Source organism: Anastrepha obliqua, chromosome 5 (assembly GCF_027943255.1).
Source record: "Anastrepha obliqua isolate idAnaObli1 chromosome 5, idAnaObli1_1.0, whole genome shotgun sequence".
Taxonomy (NCBI): Eukaryota; Metazoa; Arthropoda; class Insecta; order Diptera; family Tephritidae; genus Anastrepha; species Anastrepha obliqua.
Window position 1 is genome coordinate 3859942 of NC_072896.1, and position 19599 is coordinate 3879540.

General features: G+C 38.1%; 1 protein-coding gene across 2 annotated transcripts; it reads left to right on the forward strand.

The window, feature by feature from the left end:
* The first annotated feature begins 232 nt into the window (after nucleotides 1–232).
* Nucleotides 233–13499, forward strand: LOC129248496 (long-chain-fatty-acid--CoA ligase heimdall-like). Of its 2 annotated transcripts, none has more exons than XM_054888058.1 (7): nucleotides 233–286; nucleotides 10977–11807; nucleotides 11867–12267; nucleotides 12338–12632; nucleotides 12689–12979; nucleotides 13041–13332; nucleotides 13403–13499. In XM_054888058.1, exons 2-7 carry the CDS (start codon nucleotides 11088–11090, stop codon nucleotides 13474–13476), a joined length of 2073 nt encoding a protein of 690 aa, XP_054744033.1. In that variant the 5' UTR covers nucleotides 233–286; nucleotides 10977–11087; the 3' UTR covers nucleotides 13477–13499. The 2 variants fall into 2 exon arrangements, with proteins under 2 accessions (XP_054744033.1, XP_054744032.1); XM_054888057.1 differs by having other exon boundaries at nucleotides 237–332.
* The last annotated feature ends 6100 nt before the right edge of the window (nucleotides 13500–19599 follow it).

Here is a 19599-nt window from a genome sequence, read left to right on the forward strand (position 1 = left end):
AATGTAATTGATATTTCTATTAACAGAGGCGCACAAAAAACGAAATTTAGTGCAAGTTAATGTGTTTTTTTTTTGTTTCTTTTTTTGTGAATAGTTTCTACATTCAGCTGAGAAATGTGAATTTTAACCTTTGATTGAACTTCACTCCAAAGAAAATACACACAAAATGTGTTGTGGCGCGATTTAGTTTAGATTTTAAATTTGTTCTATTTATATTTTAGTAGCTGTACGCGTGTTGTTGACTAAAGACGTTATCAATTTGAAATTTGGCTGCAACTGAAATTAAGTGAGAGAAATTGCGTTTGCGTTGAAGGACAATAATTAAACGGAGTGTAAGAGGAAACTAGAAAGAATTGAAAATTTAGTGTTGAGCTTGAAAGTACAATGGATGGGCAGCGAGTGTGGAAATATACATACATAAATGATTTTCAATTGCGTGCATGTTGTTGGTCTCAGTTGGGCCGGTGTTAGTGTGGCTTGCCTGTGAAAGTGATGTCCTGTAAGGTGGAAAATAAAGGGTGGTTAAGTTTTTAGGGCCGGTGTTGATTTTGAATAAAATACATTTTTTCTAAGAAATTGTTATCATTTCTCTTTATTATGATAATACTGGTATAGCTCAATTACGCATAAAATAAAATATTGGCCAAATGGCCGCCATGGCCTCGGCGGCACACCTCCATCCGATGGTCCAAATTTTCGATGACGCTGAGGCATAATTAAGGTTCTATGCCGTTAATGTGCTGAATTATCTCATCCTTTAACTCTTGAATTATTGCCGGCTTATCGACGTACATCTTTTCTTTCAAATAAGCCCAAAGAAAGAAGTCGAACGGTGTCAAGTCACATGATATTGGCAGCCAATTGACATCGTCTCGACGTGAGACTATTCGGCCATCAAATTTTTCGCGGAAAAGAGCCATTGTTGGCTGTGTGACAAGTGGCACTGTCCTGTTAAAACATATCGTCCACATCCATATCTTCCAATTCGGGCCATAAAAAGTTCGTTATCATCTCAAGATAGCGAAAACTATTCACACTAACTGCCTGACTGGCCTCATTTTGGAAAAAATACGGCCCAACGATGCCGCCGGCCCATAAACCGGACCAAACAGTCACTCTTTGTGGGTGCATTGGTTTTTCGGAAATTACTCCTGGATTATCATTCGCCCAAATGCTTGAATAACTTTAACGCGTTACTCGATTGTGTATTTTTCCATGGTTCAAATTCAATTAGTCTGAAATTGAAAAATATCAAATGAAATGTAGAAAAAAACTTGACGCTTAGGTGTGGTTCATATTCAATATCGGCCCTTAAAATTTAACCACTAATTATTAGGCGAAGTAAAAAGTTGTGAATGTTTTTAAGTAGACGTATTTTGTGAGGCATATCCCGCGATGTATACATTTCACCGAGTAACATTCTACAGCGATTTAAAGGTTATACAAGGTGGCGCAAAATTAATCATACAACTTAGTTTTTGAATAACTTTTTTGTACTAAAAAAAAAAAATGATTTTGAGTGATGGCAATCTTTATGTTGACTTCTATGCGCTCCACTGCTTGTCCCTTTGTATACTGCAGATGTCTAGTTCACAAAAGTCAAATATGATTGACGTACGACGCCATTTGCAAAAATTAAAAAACTTCAGATAGACTGATTAATTTTGCGCCACCTTGTATCTCAGTTCAAAAACAGTTTTCTGACAGTTGTGGACTTTTTAACAGAATTTTTGAAGAAGTGAGTGGAAAATGCGCCATGGAATTTAATCAGTAATTCGTGGCACTTCTCAATGCTCGATAAGCTACCGTGTGGTGTGACTTCCCGATGACTCATAGCTAATTTCGTATCCGAAAATTATACACTCGGAATTGTATGCATACATTAATTGACTTCACGACACTAATTTTCCAATTTCCACATCTTATAAAATAAAACCCCGAAATATGTATGTATGTATGTGTGTATGCATATAACTGTGCATAAAATTTTTCGATAGGCACAGAGTTTTTGCCATTTAGTAGGCGTGTCTATAAGCCAGAATGTGCTATAAAACCGGTAAATTAATTTTCAAACTACAACTAATCAAAAATGGATTGCAGTACAATTTTTGCAATAAAAATTTGAAATGTTTGCCCTTCTTCATAATCAATTTTATCAATTACTTTCTATGCTTTTTTTTTCGGTTTGCTGATTTGAAAGTCAAAGTGCACTGCTTCTTTTTTTGTGTCTTTCCATTCTCACTGAAATGTTGAAAAACAAACTACAAAAATTATAAAAACAAAATACATGAAAATGATTTGTCGCTCTAGCGAAGTTATCTTCTATGCATTCGCTTTTTAACGTGTTCTTTTTCTTCTTGATTGTTGTTGTTGTTTTAACAGTCCCCGCCAGTGTAGGGTACATCCGGTCGTCTTCGTCTGGCTCACAGGGCATTCACAGGGCTGGAGCCTAAGAAGGTGGTGACGGTCTCCCGGTGACGGTGAATGTCTTTTATTGGCTGCCTCAATACTGTCTGGTCCAGTAGATTACTGTCATTTTTGTCCTGGATCTCGTGGGCATAGTTTAAGAGGTGTCTCCTGACGCGCCTAGGAGGCGGCTCTGGCTGAAGCAGGTGTTTCGATTTTGGTCGAACTTAACAAAGCGCATCAGTCGTTTCTTTCTCGTGGTAATCGACGCCAGTTGAAAACACCAAGTGAAGCCAAGTTATTCTCCACCTGATCTTGCCAACGCAGAGGAGGCCTTCCACTCCCTCTACTACCACCAGCTGGTACCGCATCGAATACTTTCAGAGCCAGAGCTCAATATCGTTTCCATTTGGACGACATGACCCAGCCCGCGAAGTCGTTGGATCTTCATGCGCTGCACTGTGTCTATGTCATCGTAAAGCTCATCTTTCCATCTACGCAGAATCTTTCTCTCAAACACTCCAAGCGTCGCTTCATCGGATGTTGTCATCGTACAAGCTTCTGCGCCATACGTTAGGACGGGTATGATGAGAGCCTTGTAGAGTGTTAGTTTTGTTCGTCGAGTGAGGACTTTACTGCTCAGTTGTATACTTAGTCCAAAGTAGCACTTGTTGGCAAGAGAGATTCTACGTTGGATTTCAAGGCTGACATTGTTATCGGCGTTGATGCTGGTTCTTAAATAAACGAAGTATTTTACAACCTCGAAATCATAACTGTCAACAGTGACGAGGGTGCCGATACGCGAGTGCACCGACTCTTTCTTTGATGACAGGAGGTACTTCGTTTTGTGCTCGTTCACTACTAGACACATTCGCTTTGCTTCTTTATCCAGTTTGGAGAAGGTAGAACTAACAACGAAGTTTTTAAGGCCGATGATGTCAATATCACCAAAGTGGCGATTATTGTTGGTGTTGATGGTTATTCGTGTGGTATTTGTGCCTGTGTTAAGCAGGCCACAGACGGGAAGCAAACCGAAACAATTGGTTGAAACTCATTTCGACATGCACGCGTTGATTTGTTGACGATTTCAGTTTCACGCTGTTTGTTACTATATATTTGTGCGTGAAAAAGAGAGGAGCGGACTAGGAAAAAAGTCGTTCAATTTGGGTGCGGGACAGGCTTAAAGGGCGACATGATTTTAGAATTTAAATTTATTTATTTTTTCACACTTGTATTAGAGTTTTTATCTACTTCTTTATATTTTCTAATAAAATGAACCATGATTTTAAATTTACATTTCAGTCATTATATTTAGCACTCTTAATTTTTCACAATGATGGCTTTTGAAAAAAAATCTATATGCTGCTCTTAATGTTGCCATTTGTCCGCTCATTTACAAAGATTTGAATTTCTTTTGAAGAAAAACCAAAAGTTTGTATGCAAATACTAATCTCGGCTTTTAAACCAGTTTTGCGACCAAATCCAACGACTTTTTTCCTCAGCAACTAAAATCGTTAACAAATCCCCACATGAGTTTCAAGTTTAAAGAGCCACTAAAATACCCGTTTAAAAAGAAGAAAATACCAAATTTTTATTGAATTAGTTAAAGAAATTTGTATGCGTGACAAATTGGCTGTGTGCGTTTTTTTAATGAATGAGTTATGGTTATATACAATAGACTTTATGGAAAAAACAGACTTTTAAAAATTTATCCCTATATTTAAAACATATGTCAAGAGGATCTTTTTAAAAAAGCACCGAAAAACACTTTTTTTTGCTATATCTGAGGTTATGTAACAAGATAAGTTTCCTTTAGTTGTATCTGGTATTTTACGTATTTACACCTGTGCACTCGAGTTTGACTTGTTTACAGTAGCACAGAAAACTAACTATGTGACATATCACGCTGAAATTTGCCATGTAAGCTTATAACAGTCCTACCATAAAACAAAAAATTTATTTTTGCCATATGTCATCCGCGGTCCGTTTTATTGATAACGTCTCGTTCATATTTGAGTAGAAGGTATAATTTTGGTAGCTTCAAATTAAAAAAGAAACAAACACCAGACTCAAAAATTTACGCATTTTGGGTATAAAAAAGCACGAGTTGTGAAGAGCAAAGGGTCGGCAAAACTGCACAACAAGGCTAGTGTGACGGCACGCACTCTCTGATGGGCGAAATCTTGTTTCTAACATTCTTGCACATAAATTTCTAGTAAATAAAAATATTTTTAATGTGATCGAGATGCTTAGAGAAAACGATGTTGTGCTCTGATTAATTAAAACAAAATTTGTATATAATATTTAAATTTTGTTTACAGATTTCAAAGCGACTACAACACTGAGTCAATTTGATTCATACTTGAGCGCTTTAATGGGTAAAGCAAGGTTTAAATAGTTAGTTGCAAGCACAGGAGTTTTATTCCAATCTGGATGAAATTGCTTAGTGAAACCGAAAGAAAGTGGCACAGAGTAGTAAAAAGTAGCAAAACTTAGAAGGAAAGACGTTCGGTTGATGGTCGGTATCATTACAGGGTACAACCCATGGGGTCAGCATATGACCACCATTGCAATCATTGAGGACCCAGTGCGCCTGTCGTGCTTGGAGGAGGCAGATATCACTGAACACTTTTTCTGTGAGTGTCCTGCCTTTGCTAGAGCACGGCTACGAGTTTTGGGTTCCGATGTCGTGAGAATGAGTAATACGAGTATTTGTTCTCTAAAACTGGAGGATATTTACAGATTTGGCAAAGAATCTAGAAAATTCTCACAGGACTAACTATCTCTGTCTTTATTCTTTCCTATCTCTTCTCTGATACTTTTCTCCTTTCCTCCTTGACTATCTACCCCCTTTCCAGAGTTTTAAATACAATGGGCTTTTTAGCCTGAGTGTTTTAGGAGCCACCAAATCTCCTTGGCTCGACTTTTTCAAATTTCAATTTCAATTTCGAGTAGTAAAAAGAGGGAGCTGAGCATCTATTATCGAAATTTTACAAATTTGACCTCGGATTACTATATTTTTTACCATACTATCAAAGCGGTATTTTAGTATTGCTATTAAGTCATTATGCATAGGCTGAAAACTCCCGAGTCTAACACATTATTGCATTCACCTCTTTAACAGTTAGTACTAACCTTATAAAAACAGCTGTTAAAACTTCATGATATTCTCCTTATTAGTTCGTGAGTTATTGTGCTATGAGTGACGGCAATTTTGTTATTTTCAAATCAATGAATCAAAAAGAATTTCGTGTTTTAATTTTACACTGCTTCTTGATGAGAAAAAATACCGTTCAAGCGAAGCAATGGCTTGTAAAGGGCTATGGGCACTCCGTTCCATCATAAACAACAATAACAATGATGGTTTGCTGATTTCAAACGGGGACGTAGATACCCCGATGACGCTCAACGCAGTGAACGTCCAAATGAGGCGGTAGCACCAGAAAACATAAAAAAATCCACAAAATCGTTTTGAATGATCGAAAAGTGAACTTGCGTGAGTTAGTCGGGAGTGTCTTAAAGATATCAAATGAAGGCGTTGGCTCTATATTGCTTGATAACTTCACTAAGAGTAAGCTTTGTTCAAAGTGTGTGCCGCGTTTGCTCGCTGTTGGCCATAAACAAGAACATGTAGATGATGGTAAAGCAATGGCAAACCTATATGAATTGAACTTCGAATTGCTCCCACATCCGCTGAATTCGCCAAATTTGGCTCCCATCGACTACTAGCTGTTCGCAGGCCTAAAATAATGAAAAATGAAATTTCGCTCGAATGAAGTGGCTATTCACTATTGTGAGGCTAAGGATAAGTCATTCTAAAGGGTAGTTAAATTTCAAAGGCCGATGTTGAATGTGAACCTCACCTAAACGTCAACGACACCGTTGGACTTCTTTCTTTGGGGTTATTTGAAGGAAAAGTGTACGTCGATAAGCCAGCAACAATTCAAGAGCTAAAGGATGAAATAATTCGGCATATTAACGGCATAGAACCTCAACTATGCCTCAGCGTCATCGAAAATTTGGACCATCGGATGGAAGTGTACCGCCATTTGGCCAATATTTTGTTCCATACGTAATTGAACCATACCAGTAGTATCATAATAAAGAGAAGTGACAATAATTTCCTAAAAAATTGTATTTTGTTCAAAATCAACACCGGCCCTTGAAACTTTACCACCCTTTACAAAAGTGGTATTGAAATATTAAAACGGGGCGTGAATGAATGCGTCGTTCTTGATGGACTTTTAAACTCATGCCCCATTGTACTGATTTGTTAATGAAAGGTTATACAAATTTAGTTTAAGGAATTTTCATCTTGACATCCTTCTAGTTGCGTCTAATAATGTTGGAGTAGAGTAATTTTAAAATACCTTAGTCTTATGCTATAGCACTGATATAAATAAATCAATAAACAGTAAATATAATAAAAATATTCAATTATAAATAAATTCAAATGTTTTATATTATAAAAAAACCAGAAAATGCAAATGAGTATCAAAAATATGCTGACGTATTTCAAGGGCGGCCATCCCGAATTTTTCCAAATTCGTCTTCTAAACTCGGCCATAAAGGCAGTAAACATACATAAATACGTAAAACTATACATTTCCAATGTGTCAACATCTACTTATAACAAAATACAGACATAATTACACTCGATTTGCTGCGCCTATGCGTGAGAAACTGCCGCTCGACTTATGTGCGCACAAGTATTTATTTACGTATGTAGAACAGGCAGCTTTTAGATATCACTGAACGCAAACATATGCACAAACTCATAACAGCGCATGGATGTACTTTGATGTAGCCACATACATACGTACATACATAAGTACGAGCATGAGTATGTGCCCAAGTTCATATATCAGTAGATATGTGGGTATGTAACTAGGTTGTTTGGCTGGTCGGTTGGTTGGTTGGTTGGCTGGTTCGGTGCATTGCAAAATAACATAATAAATATGTACAATTGTGAAGCAAGGCAATGAGCACATCTCGTTCGGCTACTAATTGCTGTGCGCCTGCTGAAAAACAAGAAATCTATATGTATCTCAAATAAATCACACACAAATAATCTGTATACACAAACAACATAGCCGGCAAGTACATTATTGTATCATAGTTATTATATGAATTTTTTCATGTAAGTCAGTAGAGACATACACCTCCAAGCATGCATGCATACTTATCTACATCGATAAGTACATGCATACATATGTGTGTGTGCGTGGGGCGAAAGTAGTAATGTGCTTGTAAACATGATAAATAAGTCGATAAATGGGCGCGCGACCTAACAGTTGCAGCGGCGAGTGAAAACATTTGTGCGAAAAAGAGGTGTGAAGGAATGAATCGTGTGAATGAATGATGTGAATTGGCAGTTTTTAAGTTGAATGCGTGGATTTGATTCGCAGTAAGTTTAGGTTTCTTAAATACGATTTTTTTTTCATTTTGACTCTATTTATTTTAAAATAATTTGGTTTGGCTTAATTTTTATTTGATTTTTTTTTATTTCTGTATTTTGGTTTAATTTATTTTATTTGCTTACTATTTGATTTAATTTTGCGCCATTTGAATTTAAATTATTTGATTTTATTTACTCAACATTTTATTTCACTGTTTTTTTATTTGTTTTAATTAATTTTTTTACTAAATTTTTTTATTTAATTATTTCTTATTTATTTTATGTTATTATTTATTTTATATAATTACAATATTAATATATGTTAGCGCGCGACTGTCATTCGGAGTACGTAGGTTCGAATCTCCCCGAAACACCAAAGTTAAGAAAACGTTTTTTACTAATTTTAGTTTTTCTAATTCACTTTAACTTGCAAAATTCGCCTTATTTTTATTTTTTATATTATTTTAATTTACAGTGATCAAGTTTATTATACTTATTCAATATATTTATTTTATTAATATAAATTAAATAAAACTTCTTTTGTTTTAATTTTTTTACTAGATTTTTTTATTTAAAAAAAAAGAAATCATTTTTTTGTGTTTTATTTATTCCATTTTATTTTTTTATTGTTATTTATTAAATTCAGTTAATCTGGAATTTATTTTATTGTTTACTTGATATATTATTATACTTTTTGTGTCATTTAGTTCTTTTCTTACCTTATTGGAAATTCACTAAATTCAGTCTAATTTTCAGTTATGCTATTTTTTTCATTTTATTTTAATTTACTGTGGTTTGGGTTACTTTACATTATTTTATTATATTTTGTTTATTTTACTGTAATTTATTAAATTCAGTTTGATTTAAGAAACCCACCTAGTCAAATGGGTTCACTACATGAATTAGAGGGGGAGGCTTGTGCCAAAGCAAATGGTATCGTAATGGACATTCAGGCCTAAGTGAGCCCCTCTACCTTTTCATGAAGATTGAAATTATTTTATTTCAATTTATTTATTGCATTCATTTAATAAAAGGTTTTCCAATAAGAGGTGTTATTTTGATATTCAAAGAAAAATGCTATTTTTCAATATATACAGGGTGAACGATGTGAAGTGTTACCTATTCAAATCACCATAACTTTTTTGTGTGAAATTAGTTTTTATTGATTTCAAAGACAAAATGGTTCAAAAATGATTACAATTTTAATACGTTATTACAATTCACTTAAGCTCGATATGACCACCTTTTGCCTTGACTATAGCCTTGAAACGGTCAAAAAATGAGTTTCATGCTGCACGAATGTGATCTTGAGGTATTTTGGCCCATTCTCGCATAATCGCTTTTTTCAGCGCATCCGTACTGGCATATTTTTTAGTCCTCACCTAGCTTTCCAAAATGGACCAGATGGAATAGTCCATCGGATTTGCGTCTGGCGAATTCGAAAGCCATTGTGTGGACGAAATGAAGTGTGGAACATGATTTTGTAACCATTCTTGGTTCACACAAGCTTTATGACACGGTGCCGAGTCCTGTTGGAATGTCCATGGTCTACGACCGAAATGTTTGTGTGTCCACGGCTCTAAAGCAGCTTCTAAAACATTTTACCGATAATAAGTCGCATTCACTTTGACACTAGGCTCGATGAAAACGATTGGAGAGCGTCCATCTGAGGTCACTGCGTCCCAAACCATTACGTGCGATGGGGAATTGCTTCGAGTGGCCATACGTAGGCTCAAATTCTCGTATGAGCGTTCGATTAATTAAACACGATCGTTCTGAGTGTTTATGAACTGCTCAATTGGGAATTGTTTTCATCAGAAAACACAATGTTAGGAAATTCGCCATGTTCGTGCAAGCGCAACAAATCCTTTCTTTGCTCTTTCGCACCGAACTGTTTTTTGCTGGGGTGAAAGATCGTATGCTTGTGGAACTTGTAAGCCTTGACCTTGAGCTCATTTTTCAATATGCGTCGAATGCTGTCTTACAATATTTTCAGTTCTTTGACCATTTTTCTTCCACTTCGACGTGGATTTCGTTCAAGTCGAGCCTTCACTTTCCGAACCATTTTTGGCGTTGTTGCGGTTTTTTTTGGTCCACCTCCATAGCGTTTTGAAATGCTACCAGTATCATTGTAATAGTTTATAGTGCGATACACAAACATTTTATTCACTTTGAGGTGACTGAGCTCACGAACCATGGCTGATTGTGATTTTCCAGCCAATTACGCAAAAAACGCAATCACACTATTACGTTTGAATTCCTCACAGAAAAAAAATTCAACAAAACTGAGACGCAAATGCTTTTGATGGCTTATAAACAATATATTGAACTATCATTAGAATAATTTTGACGTCGATGTCATGAGCTGTTTTACAAATACAAGCAGAGTGAAGTTGGTAACACTTCATATCGTTCACCCTGTAAATGATCGGATGTTTATTTCGTTATAACATCAGGCAAACGGCCACCACGAACGACCACGCTTACAGGACAATATCTTTTTTATGAAATTTTCCATAACCGAACTACAAAGTGGCTGCCCTATGTCCTCGATAGCCTCACGAATTCCACATTTGTGGTCTTGAATCGACCCTGGGCTGTTGGCGTAGACCTTCTCTTTCACGTGGCCCCAGGAAAAAAGTTGCAAGGTGTTAAATCAAAAAAGATCTCGCTGGCCAATCGTGATCACCTCTTCGAGAGATAACACGGTTCGGAAACTTTTCCCGTAAAAGATCAATGGTTTCGTTGCTTGTGTGGCACGGAGCGCCGTCTTGTTGAAAATAAACGTTGCCCAGATCAATACCATCCAATTCCGGTCATAAAAAATCGTTAATCATCTCTCGATAGCGATAGATAACACCTGCTTTGGAAAACCCTTTTTTGTTTCTTTTCATATTATTTTCATATTATTTTACTTTATTTTGCAGTATTTATTTATCTTTATTTTATGTCATTTCATTAAATTTTTTTATTGTATTTTTTTAATTTTCATGTTTTTTTTTATTTCATTTTATTTATTTTGTTTAACAGCATTTTATTTACTGCATATTTTATGCAATCAAATTAAGTTTTTAATTTTTCCCCCTAAAATATATATTTTACTGTTTTTTATATTAATCTTATTTTGTTTTTATTTATTTTATATTATTAAATTGGGTTTTTCACATTTTAGGGGAAAATCATTTACATCTTTTATCGAAACTCCCACAGCCATATGCCCACTATCTCAAATATCCGTCCTAGTTAACAAACATACCAACACACAATATAATAATCAACAATCATGGACGTTATCGAGTCATTAACATCGACGGGTCTCCTCAAACCAGCCACCAGCTACACATCGACTTCGCTTAGCGAACCGGTGAAGCTTCGCATTACAAAAGAGGGCATCACGTCGGCGCTCCCACAAACAATACCACAATTTTTCCACGAAACCTGCCAACGCCATGCAGATCTACCCGCACTGGTTTTTACCAATGATTCCAATAGCAGTGGCAGCAACCAGAGTATGAATAATAACTCACCAGCTTGGACGACTGTTAGCTACGCAGAGTATGAACGCAATGTGGAGAAGGTAGCATTGGCGTTGATGCATGTGGGCTTACGTCCTCGTACCTCGGTTGGTATACTCGCCTTCAATTGTCCGGAATGGTTTTACACCGAAATGGGCGCTCTGCGTGGTGGTGGTATTGCTTCCGGCATATATCTGACCAGCTCACCGGAAGCAGTACGTCATGTGCTCGAAACAGCGGAAGCGACCGTATGTGTGGTGGATGATGCGACACAGATGGCAAAGGTCCGCGAGGTCAGCGGAAGTTTACCACTGCTGCGTGCGGTCATACAGCTGCATGGACCGTTTGAGGAGTTTGTCGGTCGCGATGAGGGTTACTATCGTTGGGAAGACTTGATGGCTATGGAATTCGATGCGAAACTGCAGCAAGAATTGATGGAACGCGAACGCAATATAGCCGCTAATGAGTGTGCTTTGCTAGTGTTTACAGTGAGTAGTTTTTCGTGGGTGAAGTTTCTTGAATGTCTGTACTAACCTTACGTTTACAGTCGGGAACCGTTGGAATGTCAAAGGCCGTTATGTTGTCACATGACAATGTCATCGTAAACGCTGCAGGTTTACCTTTGAATGAGCACTTCAAAGAAAGTGCCGAGGTGACCGTCAGTTTCTTGCCACTGTGCCATATAGCCGCACAAATGTTCGACGTCATTGTCAGCGCTCGTGATGGTGGTTGCGTGTATTTTGCAGATCGTGATGCGCTGAGGGGCAGTTTGTTGAAAACTTTGACTGTGGCCCGTCCAACAAGGTTCTTCGCCGTACCGCGAGTTTTCGAGAAAATGCAGGAGCGGCTGAAGCAAGTCGAAGCAGAGTCCTCATGGCTGAAGCGATTTATAATGAGCCGTGCGCGAAGCACAATGTTGCAATGCTATATGAACCATGAGGGAAAGGGGTGAGTGTGGAAGATATTTTAATTAATTTTGGAAAATATTCGGTAGACGTATTGCAATTGTAATTTGTAGTAAGCCGCTATATTCCTTCAAATACTGGCTGGCTTCTTTCGTAACACAAAAAGTCAAAACCGCCTTGGGCTTGGATCGTTGCGATTTGGTGAGCGCTGGTGGCGCACCTGTTTCCAGAGATTTAAAGAAATTCTTCATTAGCATAGATCTGCCAATGCTTGAGGCCTATGGACTCTCTGAAACCACTAGTGGCGCTACTATTACAGTGGAACCACGACAAGTGGATGACGCAGGGAAGCAATATGAGGGCATGGAAATGAAAATCGACAATGCCGATCAGGATGGGAACGGCGAGGTGAGATTGAAGTGCGCAGTTAGTGCAACAATTTAAGAAATGCAATATGCTCACAGATCTGCTTCCGTGGGCGTTACGTGTTTATGGGCTATTTGAAAGAGCCAGCGAAAACGAAGGAAGCCATAGATGCAGACGGTTGGTACCACACAGGCGATATTGGTTGTATCAGCGAAGCTGGCGGCTTAATTATAACCGGTCGGTTAAAGGAACTAGTCATAACAGCGGGCGGTGAGAATATACCACCCGTTCACGTGGAAAACTTAGTGAAGAACGAACTGCCGTGCGTCAGCAACGCCATACTTGTGGGCGACAATCGCAAATATCTCACGATACTATTGACAATTAGGGTAAGTAATGTTAGGCGCAAAGACTACACTGCCTACAAATTTATTTGCATTCCTCCATCAGACTGACATTGACACTCAGACGGGGCTGCCCTTGGATACTCTACAACCGGCAGCCATTGCCTGGTTCCAAGCGCTGGGCTTGCACTACACGCGTCTCTCTGATGTTTTGCGCATACCACCGAGCATAGAAGATTTCGATGCTGCCACCGTGGAAGTGCATCCAGATCCCAAAGTTGTGGCTGCGATACAGGAGGCCATAACAATTGCGAACCGAAGCGCCTTGTCCAACGCACAAAAGGTGCAAAAATTCGCGATTTTGCCACACGACTTCTCGATCCCCACAGGAGAGTTGGGTAAGTTGAAGATGTGGGTGGTATTTTTGATGAATGTTTAATTTAAAAATTTTGTGTTTTTTTATTTCAGGTCCTACTTTGAAGTCGCGGCGTAGTGTTATTTTAAAGAAATATGCTAAAGTTATCGAACGGCTTTATGAATAAAGAAAATATGGCTTAGCTTAATACGTCAAATGTTTTTATAATCACTGTGGTAAACATTTTGTCTTTGAAAATCGGTGTTTATTTTTTGTTGTGCACGAGCATCATACGCTCGGTAGGTGGCGCTGAAGTCGCGATGTCTCTGAAACTCGCTTTAATGGCACAATTTGGCTCTTATTCAAAATAAATGCTATCCGCTTTAAAATAAATGCACTGGCCAAGCATTCGCGTAATACAACATACAAACAATTAATAACATTTTTGTACATTTTTTTCGGTCTGTTATGTTTCGCAAAATTAGGGCATTGGGCTCAAGAACGGTGCATGCGAAACTGGCAAACCTACGAATTTGTAAGGTCGCGAAGTCCTTCTCGCCACGTATGGATCGGAGATGTTCGACGGATCTTCTGAGGTAGACAAAATCTCAGCTCGGGTGTCCTTACAGGAGGTATGCATGTTATAAGACTTGGAAATACTTCGTGTCCTTTTTGCGTCAGCTGTATGTAGAATGTGGTGTAATCATCTTAGCACGTTTTCCTTAGCTGCGCTACTCTCGTGGAGCTAAGATTTAGGTTTCTTGGTTCTCACTTGGAATGATGATGAACCTCGTCAACAGCATAAAGCGGAAGCGAACTTGCTGGACTTTTTAACTGAGTGCGATATTACATTTTTTAAGTCGAATAAGCAGTTTTCCTATTTGTGCGCAGAGGGTGTCTGTTTGCCTGAAAAAATTGCGAAGTCGTTTGATGCATTGTTGGCGTTTCAAGAAATGGGCTCGGTTCCATCATTGCTGTGATAATTTGCCACATTGGTGAAGTGGAAAATGGCACGAAATGAGAAGAAATTTCTTTTACAAATCACACAAATTGTTAGGATAATAAAAACTTTATAGCTGGCATAAATTTGTTATGCTCAGTTTTCAATGCCTTAAAATGTGATATTGCCAAACCTATCAAATTAATTGTTGTTGTTGCGAAGGTAAACAACGGCAAGAGAAATTGTGTTCCTGCTGTTCACGGAGAGATCATTGAGACAGTGAAATGCATTGCTCTCATAAAGCCATCAATATCTCCCAGTGTATCTCTTGATATTGTTTCTACTCTCAATAATGCTATTGGTTTAACCCTTTCGATCCGAAAAGCCGCTGAGGTAAAGGGAACTTGTTTTGCATTTTCAATCGTTACAATAGGGGAAATAAAAGCATTCCATCACTTCAGGATTTGAATTGGGTAAAAAGACGTGGTGGGAGGGGCTGGGATATATATGTCCCGTCAGTGTTTTTGAATGGGACTTATGTGTCCCGATTAGTATTTTATGATCCAGTACCTCATATACTTATAATTGCACTTTGGTTTTATATGAAACTAATTTTATCTCTTTTTTTTTATCTGCACAGCCTGTGCAACGTCTTCGATTGGGAATTGGAATGGGAAAGTGACCTTTTCCTTCCTGACGTGCCACTGCGCTGAACAGCTGCTCTTTCCTTCCCTTCAGCAATCATGTGTTCCGCCAGCTCTATCATAAAGTCTGTAAGTGGTTTTTGTTTCCGTGAAAGTTGCGAACTGATTACCCAACAACTTTCTACTGACATCATTAACAATAGGTAAAAAACTTTTTTTCACCATTTATTAGACTTCCGATCCAACTCATATTGCCCTGCAATTTGATCAGCTCGGACAGCTCCCCCCATTATCTGTCTGTAAAATTTTATCGTTTCGGGGCAGTCCACGTTAACTTTTTGACCATTTTTTAATTTATTTTCTATTGTGGAGATTGTGACAATTGCTTACAACTACTACATCCTTGGTATCTTGCCATTTAGCATACATTATACCAGAATGTCCTTCTCGGAAAAAGCTTTGACCTCTGTTTAGCTTTGTGCTGATGACTGGCAATTTTTTTGCGATTCGACATAATAGTTCCTAACGCTGCGTAAATTTTCTCTAGAAGATTGATACTTGTGTGAACTGATCGAAGCACAGAGTCACATGCGTTTCTCGAATTGTTGCAGCTAACTGATTTACCACGCGCTCGCCTAGAATTCCTTCGACATTTCCATCTTCTCTCCCGCAATAGATATTAAAATCGTAAGTATAGCCAGTAAGAGCATCACATCTGAGCCACGTTTTGATATCACGTTTAGTGGGCTTCAATGGTAAGTATTGTTTCATAGAGGAGCATCCCTTTAATTTCGTCATCCTTTCATTGATACTTTGGTAAGCACTTTCGTTCCGTGCACTTGGAAATCGAGACTTTAGGCACTCAACCAAATCTTCTAAGTAATAAAGTTTGGATACTCCCTCAGGATTTTCAGGTAAAGTAAAGTACATTTTCGATGATAGTAACTGAAATCTATCAAGCGTTATAGCCGATTATACTGCATCGTTTCCCATAGAATTATGTTTTGACCAATAGTGTCTTACAGATGGCAAATGGTTATATGGCATATTTATCATGCAACCAATAACGATTTTAATATCTTCAATATCTGTTAGCTTTATATTTTTGTACGCTGGTTTTGAGTTTCGCATTATGTCAATACGTTCGTTCGTGCACTGGGTAATACGCATAAAAAGGCTTTCAGGGAAAACTTTCATGAATATATTGTAAGGATTGTCTGTCTTCTCAAAGCTATGAGCAATATCGGGAAGTCGATAGCTAGTTATTGTTTTTATTGGTACAAACTCCGCACCGGGAGAACACCATATAGTGGCAATATTTGCAGAATCAGCTGTGGAACGTGTTACTGCCAACATATTTATTGCATCCTCCTCATTACTACAGGGTTTGATTGAAAAGTAATGAGCTTTCCCGCGCGGAGCGAACCGAATCGGTTGGTGGGGGAAAATGATCGTTGGACCTTCCCTTCCACAAGAAACTGGTCCCAGTTCGCTGGCAACAGCGGTGCAGTCAACATCGCTCCGCGCGTGAAAGCTGGTTTAAAAGTGTGTTAGGATTTTGCAGTGGCGAAATTGCAGCGATCGTTGGAGCAACGTTACTCGATAAAATTTTGCGTATAGCTAAACAAAACGAGTACCGAAGGCTTACGGGGACCAATCTCTGTCCAGTGCCCAGGTAAAACGGGGGCACAAGTCGTTCAAGGAAGGCCGGGAAGACGTCGAAGACGAACAGAAATCTGATCATCTTTTTGGACTCTCGAGGCGTCGTCCACAAGGAGTTTGTACCTCCAGGAAGCACTGTAAATGCGGCATTTTACAAAGAATTGCTCCTTCGGCTGAAAAACCGCGTGGCCCGGGTTCGGACCGACCTCGTCAAGAATTCGACCCTTCATCACGACAATGCGCCGGTGCACACCGCCTTCTTCTGCACCTCTGCATTGACCAAGATGAGGGTTCCGGTGCTTCCCCACCCTCCCTACAGCCCAGACCTGTCCCCTCCGTACTTCTTTTTGTTCCCGCGCCTGAAAAGAAAGCTGAAGGGGAGGCGTTTCGACTCCATCGAGGCGATCCAAAAAACTGTAACAGCCGAATTGAACGCGATTCCGGCAGATGAGATTACAACATTTTTCCTGCAGTGGAAGGACCGCTGCCAGTGGTATATTGACTCTCAAGGGTCCTATTTTGAAGAATATTAGTTGTATAAGCCAAAAGGTTTAATAAAACTGCTTAAAAAAAAATAAGCCTCATTACTTTTCAATCTAACCCTGTATCATCCATAACTCTTTCATCAGTAGATGAAACCTCACTATAAGAAGGCTCATAATTATCACTGTTACCGTTTGGAAAGTCGTCATCCTCATTAGATGATTCAAAAATATCATCTTTATCAAGCTTTTTACGCATTATGAGTCTGTACAAACAATGTGAGTTTATAAATGAGAAATAATATCAGTACCTATATTTTAATAAATTTCCAAGAATGTTCAATACTGACTGGGACACCATGAATACTGGGACACATACGTCCCAGTAAAATGAAAATGCTAATGATTTTTAAAATGAACAAAAGAACGAATGCTTACTCGTACTTACCTCACTATATAACGAAACCACTAGCACAATAAATTAAAGGGTGGTTAAATTTCAAGGGCCGATGTTGAATGTGAACTTCACCTAAACGTCAACGACACCGTTGGACTTCTTTCTTTGGGATTATTTGAAAGAAAAGGTGTACCTCGATAAGTCAGCAATAATTTAAGAGCTAGAGGATGAGATAATTCGGCACATTAAGGGCATAGAACCTCAATTATGCCTCAGCGTCATCGTAAATTTGGGCCTACGGATGGAGGTGTTGCGATTCAACGCAAATGGCTGCTATTGCGAGGTGGCGAGGTCATTCTGGAAACGTGTGGATTAGCGCTACTCGAGAGTGCTCCTAAGGTTAATAAAACCTCAGCGCCCACTAGAAATGCATGCTGTGATATTACTTTGATTCCATTTTGTGGTGTTCATTTCTTTACTACGCCATCGGTAAGTGCAGGCTTAGATGTTAACAATCTGATAAATTTTATCAGTAGCATGAGACGGTTGACACAGTCGTGATTAGCCCCATTTTTTTGGTTCTGCTCCTTGCCTCTTCTTTCCGCTCACAACGGCCGAGTTTGATTTCTCGTCGAAGGAAGTCCTCTCATGGTTAGCCATACAACTTGTCCTAACCTAAAATTCTAACTACCTCTTAAAAAAATTCTTCCAAATACCCAAACTGCATGCTTTGTAACAGATCTCCAGTTCAGACGCTGATCATAGCTCCAAAATTGCATAGAATCATCTGGCGCTTGAAGCAACATTAAAAAGCTGACTAGATTAACTAAATATGTCATTTGTTGCTTTCCACTAAAAGGGATTAACATAAGCACTCGTAAATATGTATGTATATACGCATGTATTTCATTAAAAAAATTACGAGTCATGCTTGTAATCCAACTACATTCATCAAGCTGAGCCAGCCTTATCGCTTGCAACTCAAGCGCTGTCATTGAATGGAACAGCGTAACTTTCCACAATACTTCGAGTGCCCATTAAGCGTAAATGATGTGTCCTTTAAGTGTGAATGAATTGTAAATGAGCCGCTGGCTGGCTTACTATTGTACGTTTGTAAAATGTTATCACCGACTGCACCCATACATTCTTGTGACCGAATTCCACTAATAATTTAATGAACTGCTGTGTAAATATCGGGATAAATGTTTTTAAGCTATCCATATTTATGGAAAATGAAACATTTATAAGAAATTTAGCGTGAACGAATTTAAAATTTTTTCTTCAGTTACATTAACCCATTTTCGGCAGCTGGTCGATTTTTCGACCACCAACTTCGGACTCCAATATCTCAGAAACTAAATGTAAATTTATTGATCAGTTTTCACAAGTTTTAAATTTGGAATTTAGTTAATTTCCAGAGCATAATTTTTTAAGAAAAAAAGGTTCAGGGCAGATTTTTGTAAAAGAATGAAATTATCACTATTTTTACGTGTTTTTTGTGCAGATGAAAAAATAATGAAAAACAAAAAAAACAAATAATTGTTGCTAATTTATTGTGAAGAGAAAAGATGAAATTAAGAGAATCAAAAAAGTAACATATCGATATTGCAATAATTTTTACTGTTTCATGGACGTAAACTTTAGTGGTCGAGAAATCAACCGCTGGCCAGGAACTGTCATGTAGGATAGAACAAAATCTAGCAATATTTTTTTCTTATTGAAAGAGATGGAAGTGATTATCTTTGTGGTATAGGAAAGGTACTACCCCTTCAGGGAAAATCACTACTAGTGAACCAAAATTCTAGTTCAGCACTAGTACCTTACCTCTAAAATCGAACCTGTCCTATATTGGATGGTACGGGACTATTAGAAAATACCTACAAATCGAACTAGTTCTCATTCGTCTAATATCGAACTAGGGCAGAACTATCCTAAAAGGGATGCAACGGTGGAATGTTGGCATTCCGCTAAGATTTTTAGTTCTAGAGTTTTTCGCTTGAGTAAATCGGGTTTCGCCCGTCCCATATGGCGAAAACCCAGAGATTTTCAATACACAAGGACCGTAATAAATGTGGAAGCAATCAAATTGGAAGAAATGTTTTCTGAAATTGATAAGCAATTAATCCTTTTTGTATACGTATATATAATATAATTGCACTATTTTGTAGGCTCAAAATCCCCCTAT